We start from the raw sequence: 18811 nt of genomic DNA on the forward strand, positions 1-18811 counted from the left end.
TGTGGAGAAACTGGAACCTTTATTCACTGTTGCTGGGAGTGTAAAATGGTGCAACCACTGTGGAAGGTGGTATGGCGCTTTCTCAAAAAGTTGCAAATAGAGATACCATTTGACCCAGAAATTCCGCTGTTGGGAATATAGAGACCATAACTGCCATCCAAACAGATACATGCACACCCATGTTTATCACGGCTTTGTTCAAAATAGCAAGGAGTTGGAAACAACCCAGGTGCCCATCAACAAACAAATGGATAGAGAAGCTCTGTTATATTCATACAAGGGAATAGTATGCTGCATTGAAAAACAAGGAACTAATGAAATATTACTCAAAGTGGGTGACCCTGGAGGACATTATGCTGAGTGAAATATCTCAGTCACAAAAGGAAAAATTCTGCATAGTGCCATTGTTGTAAAACAGGACTGACATCACATTGGGGTTGGGGGGAGACTGAGAAAGATGGGATAAATAATGTATACTGCATTCAAACAGATGAGAAAGAGAACTGTTTAAAAGGGATATGTGTTTAGGTATTATTGTCATGACAGGAGTCCAGAACGAAGGCTGCATAGTGGAGTGGACCTGGGGGGAGGGATTGTAAAACAATGAAAAATTTTTCTTTTACTTTTCAAAGAGAAGAGTGTATGGGGTGGGGGGCAGGGAGAAAAGTGCAACAATGGATGAATGGAAATCCAAAATCTCTGTAAATTTTCACTGAAATTAATAGTAATAAAAAAATATGTAGCCTCATAAACTTGAAAATCTCTATAAACTGAAATCTGGAATCATTCTTAGTCCATTCATTCATTCATACAGTTATTAATTTTAACAATTTTTTTTATTTCTATGTACCAGACATACCACACTGGTTTAAGTACAGTGGTAAAATATTATCTTTTAATAGCAATGGTTTGGGCTTGGGTTTATACCTGTGGTTATAACCCCATTTGAGAATGGACTTTCTTTATTATGTCAATATAGTGCCATATGATGACACAACCCTGCTTGCCAGGCTGCTCCTTGGAGTCAAGGATTCTGAAGCTTTGTCTGACATACTTTGGGCATGTTGCAAGGAGGGATCAGTCCTTGGAGAGGGACATCATGTTTGGGAGGGTGGAGGGACAGCGCAGGAGAGGAAGACCCTTGATGAGATGGATCAATTCAGTGATTAGGGTGGTGGGAATAGGTGTATAGGAGACAGCAGGGTTTGCACAGGATAGAGCAGGATTTAGGGCACTATGAGTCGCAAGTGACTCAACAGCATATAACAACAACAACAACAACAACATGGTGGCATGCTGTACTTTAAATCAGTGTCTTTTCAGATGTAAAAGAATAGATTGTTGTTATGTGCCCTGGAGTCCACTACAATTCGCAGGGACCCTATTAACAATAGCTCTGAACCATACTCTATCCTGAGTCAATCTCACTGTCTTCAATACACCTGTTCCCATTACCATAGTCACTGTGTCAATCCATCTCATCCAGGATCTTCCTCTTCTGAGCTATCCCTCCACCCTTCTAACCATGATGTTCTTCTCAAAGGACTGCTGTCTCCTGGAAACAGCTGACAGTATGTGAAAGAGTATAAAAATCCTTGCCTCCAAGGAGCAACCAGGTCACACCCTGTCCAGGGCAAACCTGTTTGTTCTTTTAACAGTCCATGGTATATTCAATACTCTTCTCTGGCACCACAACTCAAAGGTATCGATTCTTCTTCTGTCATCCCTGGTCATTGTCCAGCTCTCTGATGCAAAGCAAGTAATCGCAAAGCCCATGGTCAAGATCAGGTGCACCTTTGTCTAGATTAAGCAAGCACAGATGGGGAAAGATAGGTGCATGCCACTTGAGGTCTCCAAGGAACCAGGAAACAGAAATTGAAAAGAGACAGGACCTTAATCCAAGAGCCAAACGAGAGAGCAGTCTTCTTTGAATCAACATACTAAATTTAGGTTTCTAGTTTCCTGAAATTAACACATTTCCATACGTTGAAACCACTCCTCGTATCTGTATTAACAACAGCACTAGATAACTCAAATAAAGGATATGTAAATCCAAGGAACTACAGGAGATTATTTTGATGATTGCTTATGGCTAGAGTAGAAAAGAGGGCCAACCACTTAGCCTTGGGGCTTGCAATTAGGAAAAGTTTCCCAACTAGAAGTTGGGTAAAGAGAGATGTGGCAATATTGGCACACTGTGTCTTTGAATTGTGGTGTCAGAGAAGAGTACTGAATATCCCACAGACTGTCAAAAAAAACAAACAAACAAGTCTATCTTGGAGGAAGTGCAACCAAGGTGCAAGAATGGTGAAATTTTGTTTCACATACTTTGAGCATGTCGTCAGAAGTGGCCTGTCATTGGAAGAAGACACCATGCTGGGAGAGGTGCAGGGTTAGAGAAAGAGATGGATTGACACAGTGACTATAAAAATGAGCTGGAGCATAATCAGATTGTGAGGTTGGAACAGGACAGGGCAAGGTTCAGATCTGTTGTTCATTGGGTTCCTATGAGATAGTAGTCAACTCAACAGCACCCAACAACAATACATGATATTGATGCAGAAAGGTTAAAATTATTTTAACTGTTGTTGTTATATGCCATCAAGTCTCACAGTGAGTCTATGCACAATAGTCCTGAAACCTGCACTGTCTTGTGCCAACTTTATTGTCTCTGACACATCTACCCTCATTACCCCAGTCACTGAATCAATCCATCTCATCCAGGGTCTTCCTCTCTTTCTCTGTCCCTCCACCCTTCCAAGCATGATGTCGCTCTCCAAGGACTGGTCCCTCCTTGCAACATACTCAGAGTATGTCAGATGAAGCCTCAGAATCCTTGCCTCCAAGGAGCACACTGGTTTCACCCTCTCCAGGACGAAACTGTTTGTTCTCCTGGCAGTCCAATACTCTTCTCCAGCACCACAGCTCAAAGGCATCAATCCTCTTTCTGTCAATTCCAAGTCCTTGTCATTCCTAGTCCTCTGATGCGTAGCAAGCAATTGCAAAGACTATGGCCTGGGTCAGGAACACCTTAGTCTCCAGACTGACATTGTTGCTCTTTAGTATTCTGGAGAGGTCCCTGACAGCAGTCTTTTCCAGTGCAATTCATCTTTTGATTTTCTGGATGCTGGTACCAAGAGTGCTGATTGTGCAGTCAAGCAAACTAAAGCTGTTAACAATCCCAATCTCTTCACCATCTATCATGATGCTGTTAATCAGCCCAGTGGTAAGAATAATTTTTTTCTTGATGTTGAGCTTCAAACCTTCTGCAAGAGCTTCAGATCCTCCTCAGTTTCAGCAAGCCCGGGTTGTGTCATCTGCATAACAAAGGTTGTTGATGGGTCTTCCTCCAATCCTGATGCCACATTCCTCCTCATAGAGCTCAGCCTCCCAAATGATCTGTTCTGCATATAGACTGAAAAGGTATGGAGACAGGATACATCCCTGGCATACACCTTTCCCGATTTTGAACCATACAGTGTTTCCTTGCTCTGACCATTGCCTCCTGGTCCAAGTATATATTTCACATAAATATAATCAAATGTTCTGGGATTCTCATTCTTGTCAGAGTTAGCTACAGTTTGTTGTGATCCACACAGTCTAATGCTTTTGCATAATCAATAAAACACAGCAATTTAAAGTTATCTGTTGCTTTCGAGACATTGTCTTTGCCTTATTTTGTTTTGATGGAGCATATTGAGCCATGTGACTATGTTCCACAGATTGCTAGTCTGATAATTCTTTTTGCCTTCTTTCTTCTAGTGGGTGTGATAGAGGATAGAGGTATGTGATAGAGGATGGAGGTGTGAGATATGAATATAAATATAAATCATATTCAATTAGACAACACCTAACAACAACACAGTCATATTCCTTTGCATAGTAGAAAAAACAAAAGTAGACATCTTCTTGGTACTCTCTGTTTCCAACCAAGATTCATCTGACATTAGCAATGATATCCCTTTTTCCACACTTTTTCTGAACCCAGCTTGACTTTCTGGAAATTCTCTGTCAATGTACTGCTCCAGACATTCTTAAATTATCAACATTATTTGCATGTGGTATTGTTCTATAATTTCCATATTCTGTTGGATCACTTTTATTTGGAATGGGCATAAATATGGATATCTTCTGTCTAGTTGGCCAGCTAGTTGCCTTTCAAATTTCTTAGTATAAACAAATGAGTACATCCAAGATTGCATTCATTTGGGACACCACAGTGTTATTCCATCAATGCTTATGCTCTTGCTTTTTTGCCAGTGTCTTTAGTACAGCTAGGACTTCTTCTTTTAATACCTTTGTTTCTGATCACTTGTTACCTCTTGCAATGATTAAATGTTGATCAATTCTTTTTGGTATAATGGCTCTGTGAATTTCAGGGTTTTTTGTTTGTTTTGTTTTGTTTCTTTTGGTGTTTCCTGTCCCATTCAACATTTTTCCTGTAAAATCCTTGTTGTTGTTGTGTACTGTAGAATACACACTGACATTCCAGCAACTTTTCAGAGGCAGTAAATCACAAGGGAGGAGACTGCCCATCCTTCTTCCAAAGAGCAGCTGGTGGATTTGAACCGCAGGCCTTTGAAATTGCAGTGCAGCCTCTTGCAACTTGGCCACCAGTGGCCCCTATAAAATCCTTCAGTATTGCTGTTCTAGGTTTGGATTTTTGCCCCCCCCCCCAGTTACTTCAGCTTGGGAAATGCAAAATGTGTTCTTCTCATTTGGTTTTCTAACTCCTAGTCTCTGCACATTTCACTATAATAGTTTGCTCTGTTTTCTCAAGTTACCCCTCAAAATTTTCTGTTCATCTCTCTTAAGTAATTTTTCCATTTGTCTAAGTTTCTCTATGCTTTACAGCAAATTTCAAAGTCTCTCCTGATATCCATTTTGGTATATTATTTTCTGCCTTTTAAATTACTCTTTGCTTTCTTCATCTGTGATGAATAAAAGACTTGTAAAGTTCATGGTACAATCATACAAAAGAATGAAATGCATTTGTGAAAAAATCTAACAACACTGTCTACTAGTATGGAAAAACATTAGTAAAGAAGGGGAATTGCAAAACTCTGTATATTTTGCTGTTTTGGTATTAGCAAAGGAGAAGGTATAAATTTATTTGTATTTGGCTAGACATAAAGAAATTCTGGAATTATATATAAGAAATGAATTATAGGGCTATGCGAGAGGCAATTATTTTACTTTCATTTTATAGCTTTTTATCCTTTTTCGTCTTTAAATCATGTGAGCGTATTAATTTGAAACCTGTGACAGCCAAATCTTAATGGGACCTCCTTGTTTTTCTGGATCTTGTAAGTTTCTGTCTTGGACAGCTACAGTCACTCTTCTACCCTGCCTTTTGTTGTTATATGCCATCAAATTGAAGATGACTCATAGTGATTCTATGAACAATATCCCTGAACCCTGCCCCTTCTGAGCTAATCTCACTGTCTCCAACAAGCCTACCCTCACAACCCCAGATTTTGTGTCAATCCATCTCATCCAGGGTCTTCCTCTCCTGCACTGACCCTCCACCTTTCCTACCAGGATATCCTTCTCCAAGAACTCATCTGTCCTCCTGGCAACATGCCCAAAATATGTGAGACAGAGCTTTAAAATCCTTGCCTCCAAGGAGCAGCCCAGTTTCACTCTCTCCAGGACAGATTTGTTTGTTCTCTTGTCAATCTGAGGTTTGTTCAATTCCTCTTCTCCAGAACCACAATTCAAAGGCATCAGTTCTTCTTCTGTCATCTTTAGTCACTGTCCAGTTCTCTGATGTGTAGCAAGTAATTGTGAAAACTAAACTGACATCATTGCTCTTCAGCACTCCAGAGGGGTCCCTGACAGTAGACTTCCCCAATATAGCAATTCATCTTTTGCTTTCCTGACTGCAGGTGCCAAAAGTATTGATTGTGGATCCAAGCAAGATGACACTGTTAACAACCTCAATCTCATCTCCATCTATAATGGTGCTGCCAATATGATCAGTGGTAAGAATCTTTGTTTTCTTGACTTTGAGCTGCAATCCAATATTTTCATTCTTCTGACAAGTTTCTGCATTACACAGGGTCCTAGTTTTCACTGGTTTAACTTTATCTAGCCAACTAAAAATGCATATGTAATTGTGAGAAGATAAGTCTGACCTTTATCTTAAGAATATGTGAGAAGACATTAAAGCATTTTAAGAAGTAGTAAGAAAACATCAGATAAGATGGTTAAGATGCCATTGCAAAATTCAATGAGATACCATTTTTCAGTAAGTAGAATGCCTACAATAAAAAAAAGGCAGAAAAAAACATTGGCAAGAATATGGAAAAAATGTAAATCTCTTACTGGTGTTGCCTTGGGAAAATCTGCAGCCAGGGACTCCTCGAAAATGCTGAAGAGAAGAAATTTCGTTTAAAGACTAAATAGCACCTGACTCAAACCATGGTCTTTTCAATTACTTGATATGCATCTGCAAGTTGGACAGACAATAAATAAAGAGGACAGAAGAATCAGTGCCTTTGATTTGTGGTGTTGGAGAAGAATGCTGAATGTGCCATGGACTGTCAAAAGAAAAAACAAGTATATCTTGGAGAAGGTACAATCAGGTTGCTCTTTAGACACTAGTGAAATTTTGTCTCACATACTCTTGGGCATATTGTTGGGAGAGGTCAGTCCTTGGAAAAAGGCATTATGCTTGCAAAGGTTGAGGGTCAGAGAAGGAGAGGAAGACCCTCAAGGAGATGGATTGACACAGTAACTCTAACAATGGACTTAAGTACAGCAGAGATGCTGAGGATGACACAGAATAGAGCAGGGTAATCCATTGTTCATAGGGTCACTATGAGTGGCAGTCAATTGGACGACACCTAACAATAAGAACTGGTGTTGCTAAAGAGCAAGGATGTCCGTTTAAAGACTAATATATCGAGCCAGTGCTCATCAAGAGTCCCCTTCCAGGACTGGAAGTTAGTTGGTGAGTAGACAGTCTGGTATGCTTACTCATGCTGACCACCTGGATCCACTTGATACATAGAAATAGGAAGATGTTGCAATGAAGAGACAATTTGAGTTTGAACATGTTCCACATGTACCAGTTGATCTAGCACACACAGATGTTAAGGATAAGCAAGGAAGGATTGCTGGCCTGATGTCCATTTAGTCATGAGGATTCCCAAGCTGTTTATATAGCCCATAAGAAGGGGATAAGGTTGAGAGGGGAGTGACCAGCTAGTATGAAATGCATGAAAACATAGGAGATGCTGACCCTGTTGCACAGCCTTGAATTCCATCTGCAGCTTTGGGAGGCAAACAGGCCTGGATGTTCCTCAGAGTGGAGAAATTCATTTTATCTTGGTTGAGCTGGAAATTTTTTTTCTGACAACTTAAGACGATGACTGGGCAGAAGTTAATTTTTTCCACACAAAGAAAACTTTCTGAAGAAGGTCATGGCTTTCAAAAGGGCCACTTGTGGAGAGTTTGGTAACTGGCATGCTATCTTTTAGCTGAGACCCAAGTCCTCTGGCATTTATCTTGAGCCTTTTCCACACAGCTGCTCAGCACGGCTGCTCTCAGCCAGCTCCAGTGCTCCAACATTTAAAAAAATCATTTTTTTTCCTTTCTTGTGTACCGTCAAATCAGATCTGACTGGCAAAAGAAGAGATTGCCCTTCCTTCTCCAGTGAAGCATGTGGCGGATTTGAACCACGTGCTTTTGGGATTGCAGCACTGCTTCTTGCCTCTAGGCCACCATAGCTCCCTTTTCAATTACTTTTTGGTCTTCCTTATTCAGTGCCCAACTTTCATATACGTAGGAAGCAATTGAAATGTCTTGGATCAGACACACCTTAGAACTTTAAAGAGGTCCTGGACAGAAGATCTTTGTACTGAAAGACAATTTTTTATTTCTTGTCTGCTGATACCATGGGTGTTGATCATGGATGAAAGTTGGTAACTTCATTCTTTTCTCCATCTGTGATGATGTTTTGGTAGAGACAGACAAATTAGACATTGGCTGTCTAAAACAGAGGACGATAAAGGCATAGGGTAGTTAGCTTACTTGGTTTTTTGTTTGTTTGTTTTTTTCTCATTAAACTTGTTTTAATGGGTCTCAAAATTCTGTGACAAATATTTGGTCAAGTTTACTTGGTTGTTTAAAGCTTTCCTATTCATTGGTTTTGACTTTCACCACCTGACTTGCTGGGACTATGCTAAAAATGTGAGTTAGGTAAATAACACCTTTTAGATGGGAACATGCAAACAATGTATATACCTAATTAATGTAGTAATGAGGTTGGTCTAACCATCTCCACAGGCTCAAACTGAGTAGGTTCAGGGTCAGAAAATACAAGAGTACAAGTCTACTCTATGTTGCAACCAGAAATTCTTGTACACAAAATACTAGGACTGAGATGTGGCAGGGAAGAGACTGATAGTAAACAGAGCTGAACCGGTACTGTTGCCTCACAGAACCAGTGCCAAAGGTCTTCGCCCAAGCCTGCTGGAGGACCAGGTGTGGAGGTGGGTGGAGAAGATTCCATAATTGTTAGGACTGAGAGACCTGTATAACACTGACTCAAAAACATGAGGCTGAAGTTCAAAGAGGCTTCAAGCACACCTGAGAAGCTCTCCTAACCCAAGAGAGAGATATTCTTTCTTACCTGAGCTGTGGAAAATGAGTAAGAAAAACTGGACAATAACTAATGCTTTTTGAGTTGTAGTGTAATTTACTATTTCTTATGTCTTCCTGGTATTGGAGAAGAGTACTGAATATACCATGGACTGTTAAAAGAACAAATTAATCTGTCTTGGAGGAAGGGATGGTGAGATTTTGTGTCATATACTTTGGATATGATGTCAGGACATCATGCTGGGAAAGATAATCTGATGTCCGCAAAAAGATGAAGGCCCTGGGAGTTGTAGTGACACAGTGACTGCAATAAGGAGGGGAGGGGAGTTACAGCAAGGCAGAGATTGTGAGCAAGATAGGGCAAAGGTTTCTGTCTGTTGAGTATAAGGTTCCTGAGTCATAGTGGACTGGAGGGCATCTAACAGCAAAAACGACTGGTGTTGGGAATGTAAAATGGCACAACCACTTGAGAAAATAATCAGTTCCTCAAAAATGAAATGCTAAGTTATTGTATGATCCAGGAGTTTACTTTGTCCTAGGTGCATACCTTATGAATGCGACACCATTCTTCCTCAACTTGTCATTCCCAATATCATAAAATTATCTGATTCAAAGTGATCAATACCAGTTCATCTCAGCTCACTAATGCCTAGAATGTCGATCTTTATGTGTTCTACTTAATTTTTTTAAACTTCCAATTCTCCTATATTCTTACTTTGTACATTCCATATTCCAGATATTAATGGATGTTTGCAGCTGTTTCTATTAATTTTTCTGTGACTTCTAGTCTGAGTATGTGGCATCAGGATTGGAGAAAGACCCATAAGCAACCTACATTATGCACATAACACAACTTTGGTTGCTGAAAATTAAGAGGATATGAAACACTTGCTGCAGAAGGTCAAGAACTACAGCCTTTGGCACAGATTACATCTTAACATCAGTAAAACAAAGGTCCTCACTACAAGATCAATTAGTCAACATTATGATAACTGGAGAAAGGACTGAAGTTGTCAATGATTTCATGTAGCTCGGATCAACAACCAACACCCTCGGTACCAGCAGTCAGGAAATCAAGAGACATCTTGTATTGGGCAAGTCATTGTTATGGGCTTCTCCAAAATGATGAAGAGCAACAATGTTAATTTGAAGACTAAGGTGTACCTGTCAGGCCATGGTCTTCTCAATCACCTGATGTACATCAGAGAGTTGGACAATGAATAAGGATGACAGAGAAGAATTGATGCCTTTGATTTGTGGTGCTAGAGGAGTATCTTAGTCTATAAGCTCCACTGGAACCTGTCTGCCATAGGTGACCCTGCTGGTATTTGAAAATACTGGTAGCATTACTTCCACCATCATTAAAACCTGCAATTTACCCTAATACAGCAACTGACAGGAAAGTGCTGAGCAATCTATACACAAGCAAGTATATACACTCACAGACTATAAAATAAGCAGGGAGTGTGGGGGGGGAACATCAATATGCAAGTCACACCTCCCAAAACAGAAAATGGACAGATAAGTATTGTATCCATAAGAGAAAACCATGAAACAAGCCAGTATACAAATACAAAAAAACCCCAAAGATGCATGCTATGGAAAAAGTATGTCAAGGTATGTCAAGAGGTGGGATGTCCAGCCTAGGACAGAGTTTCTGCTGATCTCAGAGGAGCCCAGTTGGCCTGGCTAAAGATGGTATCATTGCCAGTCCAGGGGATAGATGACTATACGTCAGAGAAAGTTCCTCTTCTAATCCAGGGACTGATAATAGGCTGGGAACCAGACAGTTTGAAGACTGTGAGAGGAATGCTCTGAGAGCATCTGTCTCCAGAAATAGACATGGCCTGAGACAGAGCTGAGTCTTGGTGAGTATGGGGTAGTGGTAGAATAGGGAGTGGTAGAGGGTGGGGAGAACACTGCCCACCACCTGCTGAGTAATGGGCTAGAGTGGGCACAAGGGACATGGGTAAGATTAAACCTTCTTAGCTGTGTAGATAACACTGCTGCTACTGCTTCCTTCCTGGGTTCTTATGCCATGTGGATAGCTCTTCAAGATGACTGAACTGTGCTATTTGTGGCTTTGTGTTTGCTTGCTCTTCCTATTTGAGGTTTCAATTCAGTTTCATAACCTTTTTACCTTCTGCGATTACTCCTGCTTCTGCTGGTGCTGTCTTGGCTTCTCTAGTTCTCATATCCCTTAGATAACTGTTCAAGATGGCTGTGTTGTGCTTTTTATGGTTCTGTGTTCTGTTGCTCTCTTTAGTCCATGTTTAAGGTACTCACCGACAATCTGTGTTATGAAGATGAAACAATCTTGCTTGCTGAAAGTGAAAAGGACTTGAAACACTTGCTACAGAAGATCAAGAACTACAGTCTTCAATATAGATTACATTTCAACAACAAGAAAACAAAAATCCTCACCACTAGGGGAGCTCTGGTGGCCTAGTGGCAAGAAGCTGCACTGCAATCCCAGAGGAACACGGTTCGAATCCACCAGACGCTCTGCCGGAGAAGGAGGTGCAATATCCTCCTGTACCAGTCAGATCTGATTTGACGGTACACGCACACAAAATTAAAAAAAAAAATCCTCACCACTGGACCAAGAGGCAGTGTAACTATAGATAAAGACTGAGTTGGCAACTATTTCATTTTACTTGGATCTACCATCAACACTCATGGCAACAGCAGTCAAAAAAATAAAAAGATGTGTTGCATTGAGCACATTCGCTGTCAAGGACATCTTCAAAGTGTTGAAGAGGTGTGTTTGACCCAAGTCATAGTCTTTGCAATTACTTCCTATGTATCTGAAAGTTGGATGATGACTAAGGATGACAGAAGAATAATCAATGCCTTTGAACTGTTGTGTTGGAGAAGAGTATTGCGTATGCCATGAAGTGCCAAAAGAACAAACAACTCTATCTTGGAGGAAGTGCAAACAGCTCTGTAGAGGCAAAGACGGCGAAACTTTATCTTTTTTTTTTATTAAATTTTATTAGTTTTAATGAACATTTACAGAGATTTTGGGTTTTCATTCATTCATTGTTGCAGAAACTTCATCTTATAATACTTTGGACATGTTGTCAGGAGTCATTAGTTCTTGAAAAAGGACGTCATGCTTGGACAGGTGGAGGATCAGAGAAAGTGAGGAAAAACCTCAACAAGATGGACTGAAATTGTGACCTTGACAATGGGCTTGAAAATATCAGAGGTTGGGGCAGGAGCCAGATAAGGCAAGGTTCAGATCTATTCATAGGGTTGCTTTGAGTTTTAATTGATTTCATGGCACTTATCAACAAAACAGATGCATACCCAAGAGAATGGAAAATACATGTTCACATGAAAATTTGCATGTGAGTGTCTAAAAGCAGCAATTTTGATAGTAATTCAAGAGTGGAATAGACCTCAAATGTTCATCATATTCATCATCAAAGGAATGGATAGACAAAATGTGCTATAGTTGAATACTTAAATAATAAGATTATTTAGGGTAAAAAGGAATGAAGCTCTTATACAATATAGATGAATATTGAGAATATCATGTTAAGTGAAATAAGTCAGGCCCCAAAGCCCATATATTTCATTATTCTATTTACAAGAAATGCCTAGACTAGGAAAAAATTTATTGACAAAACTTTGATTGGTAATTAGTTTGATATGGAGCTCTGGTGGCATTCCATAGGGAGTTTTATTGTAAACTCAAAGGATGTGTGTCTCTTAGGGTTTGAGTCTACCAGATGCTCTCACGGAGATCCTCCCTTTACAATTTATAGCCTTGCCTCAGAAAGCCGAGGAACAATTCCTATGAGTCAGGGTCAACCCGAAGGCACTGAATTTGAGTTTTGAGTAGACATGGGTATTGGAACAAGGTGGGGGAAAATACATATTAACAGCTAATGAACGTGGATCTCTCTTAGGAGAGGTGAACATATTTAAAAAATTTATAGTGAAGATCCTTGCACAACCTTTTGAATATACTAAAAAATCACTGACTTGCATATACACTTTAAAGAAGAGAAGGGGAGCTCTGGTGGCCTAGTGGTAAGGAGCTGCAACTACAATCCCAGAAGCGCACGGTTCGAATCCACCAGATGCTCTGCCGGGGAAGGAGGGACAATCTCCTCCTGTACCCGTCAGATCTGATTTGACGGTACACTCACACAAAAATAATAAAATAAACATTAAAAATAAGGGAAGAGAAATGTGAGGTCAAGAGGGGTTGCTGGAGAATGTATCCAAAACAATAAAACTTTGGACTTTTTAAAGATAAATAAGTGAAATGTTTAGCATGTGAACTACATCTCAATAAAACGGCTTAAAAATAACTAGGTAGAGATATCTAAATTATAAAAGGTAACCTATCTATAAAGACATAATTGTTGCCATCTGTGGCCAGGTCACTGCGACCCTATGTACAGTAGCTTTGAAGCCTGCCGTGTTCTGAGCCAGTCTTACTGATTCCAACACACCTACCCCACTTCTTCAGTCACTGAATCAATTAATTTAATCCAGGATCTTCCTCTCCTGTGCCATCCTTCCACCCTTCCTAGCAAGATGTCCTTCTCTAAGGACTGGTCCCCTCCTGGCCAGGTGCCTAAGGTATGTGAGATGGAGCTTCAAAATCCTAGCCTTCAAGAAGAAACTTGGTTTCACTCTCTCCAAGACAGACTTACTTGTTTTCTTGGTGGCCCATGGTATGTTCAAGACTCTTCCCCAGCACAACATGAAAGCATCGTATTTAAAATGTCAATAAACTTTCAAGAAAGAGACTGCACATATGTCCCTAAGTTTTTAAAAAAATATCATGTTGCTTTATAAAAAAAAAAGAAGTGAAAAAAAAATAAAAAATATGGAAAAATGTTCCATTTAATCTTTAACATTTAGCACTGTTCTTATTTTTAGGTGCTGTCAAGTCTCTTGCAACTCATAGAGACCCAATGTACAACAGCCCTGAACTCTGCTCTATCTTGAGCCAATTTCATAGTCTCTGACACACCTTCCCCCATTACCCCCATCACTGAGTTAATCCATCTCATCTAGAATCTTCTTCTCTTGCAATGCCCCTCCACCCTTCCAAGTATGATGTTCCTCTCCAAGAACTGGCCTTTCCTTGCAATATACCCAAAGTATGTCAGACGGAGCTTCAAAATCCTTGCCTCCAAGGAGCAGCCTGGTTTCACCCTCTCCAGTACGTACCTGTTTGTTGTCCTAGCAATCCATGTTATATTCAATACTCTTCTCCAGCACCACAACTCAAATTTAGCACTCCTCCAATACAAAAAAAGACCACCCCAAAGTGCTAAAGAGCAAATGATGGCAGTTTAAAGACGATAGTGTTTTAAGACTAATCCAAGTCATGAACTTTTCAATTACTTGATATGCCATCTGAAAATTGGACAATGAATAAAGATGGCAGCACAACAATTGATGTCTTTGAGCTGTGGTGTTTGAAAAGAGTACTGACTCTCCCATTGACTGCCAAAAGAACAAAACAAGTCTGTCTTGGAGAAAGTGCAATTAGGCAGCTTCTTAGATGCAAGGATGACGAGACTTCGAGACTTCGTCTCACGTAACTTTGGGCAAGTTGTTTGGAAAAACCAGTCCTTGGGGGAGGGGGGGGGAGGGAAGACATCATGGTGGAAAGTCATCCAAAGAAGGAAGACCCTGGACAAGATGGATCAACAGCGATCATATCAATGCGCTCAAGCATATCAGAGATGATGAGAACCGCACAGGACCAAGGTTCAGATTCCTTGTTCATAGTGTCACTATGAGTCATAGTCGACTCAATGACACCTAACAACAACAGACTGTGAGCTCAAAGGGCAAAGATTCAATTTTTTTTCTCTGCGTCTCGAGGTCTTTGCCCAGTACCTGGCTTTACCCTTCCTCGCCCTGTTTTTATGAGCCCCACCCTCATGAGATTTCCTGCCCTTTGCACCTGCCTTGCCCTAAAAGACTTCGCTCCGCCTCTAGAGCCACTGTTTCCTGCTAGACTAGTACCAGATGATTGACTAGTCTCTACTCCAATCACAAAGCTGAGATAGTACTTCACTACCAATTAGGCAGTAGCAGAGGCGGGCGCTATAGTATGAAGTAGGGGTGACCAGGAAGTGAGAGCTGAGGCTGGAAAGGACGCATCGAGCCCTGGCTGTTGTAAAAAAGGTGATGGGGCATCTAGATTTTCCCACTACTTTCTTTTCCCAACCCTGGGTCGGTGTCCCTTTGCCTCTCGGAATTAGGATCGCCATCTCCTCTCTCTCTTAAATGAGGAAGGGGATATGTCTATATATTTAAACGTTTAAGGATCTTTCTTGAGTTTCTTTTCCTCTAAAGAAATCCTCTTATTCTGGGCTGGGAGTTCTGTTGTTTGAGATCCTTTCTTAGCCAATACAGTGAGTGGCGTGGTTAAAACCCTGCAGAGCCTAAGAGATTGAGTGATGGGAACTGTGGGCTTGGGGTCGCCGCCCCTGTTTGTGAAGGGGTAGAGACTTGCCCCTCTTGCCAGAGGCATAGGAAGGTGGGCAGATAAAGGAAACAAAACTCTTGTGATTAGGGGACCAGAAAGAAAATGGATGTTCAGGGGGAATGAATGAATGGAAAGAAACTTTCCTTAGGTGTCCTGGTTAAATGAAGGGTCAGTGGGAGAACGAACTATGAGGCAGGAACTTTGAAGTTCTAAAATCTCCTTTCCATCTCGGCCAGCTTTTTGCCTCACTTCTTTCTTCTCAGGCTTGAGAAAACACCTGAACATGTGGAATGCCGGTACCGGTAGGTGGTTGGGAGATCCCTTCCTCATTTCATACTCTCTTTTCAGAAGGACCCCACTACAGGAACTTCCTAGGTCAGTTCGTATCCCTCTAATTTATCCCCAAAGCAAAGCCCTTAGACCACAGAGTTCACTGCTTTCCTCTCTCCTCAGCCCTCCCAGGTTCTTCAGGTTTTTCTTTTCCACGCAGGTTTACCTTCCCACCCTTTTATTCTACTTCCTCACTTTTCCATTACTTTTCAAGTGCAGTTGTGTTAAATAGAGTTGATGCTGCCTTAGGTGACAAGGTAGAACTGCCCCAAAGGATCTTACTGTTTTGACTGTAATCTTTATGGAAGCAGATTGCAAGGTCTTTCTTTCATGGAGTCTCTGGGTGGGTTCAAAACAGCCAAGTATTTAACCATTGAACTACCCGGAGCTAAGAACTCAGTGAGAAGCTGAATCTGCTTCTTTTTGTTCTAGTAGTTTGTTGTCAGAGGTTCTGAGTAATTCTAATCTTACATATATTCTCTGTTCTTACACCAGGACTGCCGGGGCCAAATCCATACCCCCCCAACATTGCATGTCCTGGGGGTTCCAACCCTGTCTATCCACCACCTGGCAATCCTGCTTTTCCTCCAGGCTCCTTTCCCACTCCCCCAGGAGTACCTCATGGGAATCCAGCCTTGCCCCCATGTGCACCTCCACAACCTGTGCCCCAGCCAGGGTATCCGGGATGCCACCCCCCAGGACCCTATCCACCTCCTTACCCACCACCTGCCCCTGGCATGCCTCCTATGAATCCCTTGGCTCCTGGCATGATGGGACCAGGAATGGTGATGGATAAGAAGACACGGAAAAAAATGAAGAAAGCTCATAAAAAGATGCACAAACACCACAAACATGGCAAGGTCAGTGCTCTTCTGAAATCAAGGTTGGGGGGACATGCTCCAGATAATGCAGCCTGGAGTTGGCCAAGGGAGAGTCACAGTCTGATGTCTTGGGGTTGGTTTGTGGTACTTTTGATAGACACTTAAGTAAACGCATTGCTGTTGAGACAGTTCTGACTCATGGCCACCCTCCTTTGGATTTCAGAGGCTTTCAGTGTTTACTGTGGAACAGCAGTCTGACATAATATCTCTTACCAGATAAAACCAGAGTTGTTCTTTTTGGTAAAGGATTATCACTAATAGATAAGCTTGAAATTTCATTGGCCCTCAAAGTGGGAGGGGCTAGGCTGAATCTAAGAATAGGCCACTTACTGCCCTCAGTAGATTCCCACCCTCAATCAGCTATCAGAGGCAGTGAAGTTTTAATCTTTTTCCTATGGATTTGAACCAGAGGAGTCTTGCGTCCTTTCTGTAAGCATTACATGCTATGACTAAGGCATCAGAGCTATGTTAGATGCTGTTGAATGATTTCAACCCTTAGTGACCCCATATGACTGAGTAGAACCATCTGTAGGATTTTCTAGCTTTGCAGAAGCTAGATCTTTCTCTTGTGAAGCTGCTGGGTGGGTTAATGCTTAACTAAGGCTCCTTAAGGCCCATGTTGTTGTATGTCTTTGAATTGATCCTGAGTCATAGTGATCCTATAGGACAAAGTAGAACTATCCTATAGGAATTTCTAGGCTGTAAATCTTTATAGGAGCAGCTCGCCAAGACTTTCACCTGAGGAGACTTTAGGGGGTTTGAGCTGCCAACCTTTTGATTGGCAAGCGTTTATTGTACCACCAGGGCTCTTCTAAAGGCCCATAAAAATAAAGCAAGCAAACCTATTATCAAGTTGACTCCAACTAGTAAAGATCCTGTAGGACAGAGCAGAACAGTCACATTGTTGTTTTGTACCTTTGAGTTGGAACCAACCCATGGCTGACCGCCCCCAGTGGATTTTCAGAGACAGTAAATTGAATGGAAGGAGAATGCCCATCTTTCGCCTATGGAGTAGCTAGTGGATTTGAACCTTGTACATTTACATTGGCAACACAATTCCTTACCACTAGCCACCAGAGCTCCCTAGGATATGCAAACTTTAAGGAAAAGTTAGAGATTGCATCAGTATACAGTCTGTAAGGAAGCAGATTGCCAGATCTTTCTCTCAGAGTGGCTGTTAAGTGCTGTTGAGTCAGAACCCACTCCTAGCTGACCCTCCAGTGGATTTTCTGAGGCTACACAGAAGGAGATTGCCCATCTTTCTCCTACTGAGCTGTAGGTGATTTCGAACTGCCAGCCTTTGGCTTGGTAGCACAACTTCTTATCACTAGGCTACCAGAGCTCAAACGAACTTTTGGTTAGTTGGTGAGGGGTTTATCATTGCAAGACTAGGAATCCCTCTTAAAGCACAAAATAAAGCCTAAAATTTGAGATTCTGAGTCTTTGGTATAGGTCTGAGGAAAAGGAAAGGTGAGACTGGATGGGGAAGAAATTGTTCTAGATGCTCAAAAGTTTTTAAATAGAGATTATTGATAGGATTATGTAAATAAGGAGCTTTGACTAGAACTCTCCCAACCTTCTCTTTTATCTTCCCTACTTTTTCCCCAAGAGAGCTTCAGCAAAAGGAGAGATGCATATACATACAGCTGCTGATTCTACTCCCTTTTTTTAGATTCATAGCCACTAAGGACTTTTCATGCAGTTAATAGGTATAAGATAGCAGTTATTTCTAGCATTGCACTGTGCCATTGTTGTTATGTGCCGTCATGTCGCTTGCGATTCATAGTGACCCTATGTACAACAGGCCTAAACCCTGCTCTGTCACTGCCTCTGACACACCCATCCCAATTACCCCAGTCACTGAATCAATCCACCTCATAGAGGGTCTTCCTCTCCTGTGCTGTCCCTCCACCCTCCCAAGCATGATGTCCCTCTCCAAGAACCTGTCCTATTGCCTATCATTTATTCCTTGCTTAGGCAATGACTCAAGTAAAGAAACATACTTGTTCGAGATGCAGTAGTTTAAATTCAATGTAATGAAATAGGACTGTTTCATCCATTTCTATGTTTATTGCTGGGGGGAAAAAACCCCAACCTCACCCTGTGCAATTCAAGGGACAGTCTGGTTCAAAAACTCTTGACTTTCTTGGGGAAGGAAGGGTAGTTGGGTAGAAGGGTGGGGCACCAGAGAATGGCCACAGGGTTGATCACGTGGCATTTGGATCTGATGCTATCTCCTCTCCCCTTTCCCCTTGCAGCATTCCTCCTCCTCCTCTTCCAGCAGTGACTCTGACTGAATACAGGGCCTGGACCCTCCCCTCAAGTCTCACCAGTTCTACTCTCCCATCAAGCTTCAGATGCCATGTTGTACTGAGGGGAATTAACCCTTGTACCTCCTGCCTGAACCTCATCCTGCTGCTTAGCCCTAACTAGCTAGGGAAAGTGGGAAAAGCTCATTATCCTGAGCTGGCAGAGTCCTTGGACAGAATTTTCAGCTGATGAGTTTAGCAAGGGGGTTGGTTTG

The 18811-nt window shown here is 41.5% G+C and overlaps 1 protein-coding gene across 1 annotated transcript; it reads left to right on the plus strand.

Moving 5' to 3' along the window:
• Positions 1-14148: 14148 nt before the first annotated feature.
• On the plus strand, positions 14149-18584 carry PRR13 (proline rich 13). The gene is made up of 4 exons (XM_006883981.1): positions 14149-14176; positions 15340-15378; positions 15902-16266; positions 18546-18584. The coding sequence occupies exons 1-4, from the start codon at positions 14149-14151 to the stop codon at positions 18582-18584; spliced, it is 471 nt and encodes a 156-aa protein (XP_006884043.1).
• Positions 18585-18811: the final 227 nt, after the last annotated feature.

Source organism: Elephantulus edwardii, unplaced genomic scaffold, assembly GCF_000299155.1.
Source record: "Elephantulus edwardii isolate Elephantulus edwardi_28Jun2011 unplaced genomic scaffold, EleEdw1.0 scaffold00030, whole genome shotgun sequence".
Taxonomy (NCBI): Eukaryota; Metazoa; Chordata; class Mammalia; order Macroscelidea; family Macroscelididae; genus Elephantulus; species Elephantulus edwardii.

What these genes read in the sequence shown, in the direction of transcription:
- PRR13 (XM_006883981.1), top strand. Translation starts at nt 14,149, where the DNA reads ATGACGAGACTTCGAGACTTCGTCTCAC. An exon ending in ACTTCGAGACTTCGTCTCAC is followed by an intron (nt 14,177 to 15,339) that starts GTAACTTTGGGC and finishes CTTTCTTCTCAG; the next exon opens with GCTTGAGAAAACACCTGAAC. An exon ending in CATGTGGAATGCCGGTACCG is followed by an intron (nt 15,379 to 15,901) that starts GTAGGTGGTTGG and finishes TTCTTACACCAG; the next exon opens with GACTGCCGGGGCCAAATCCA.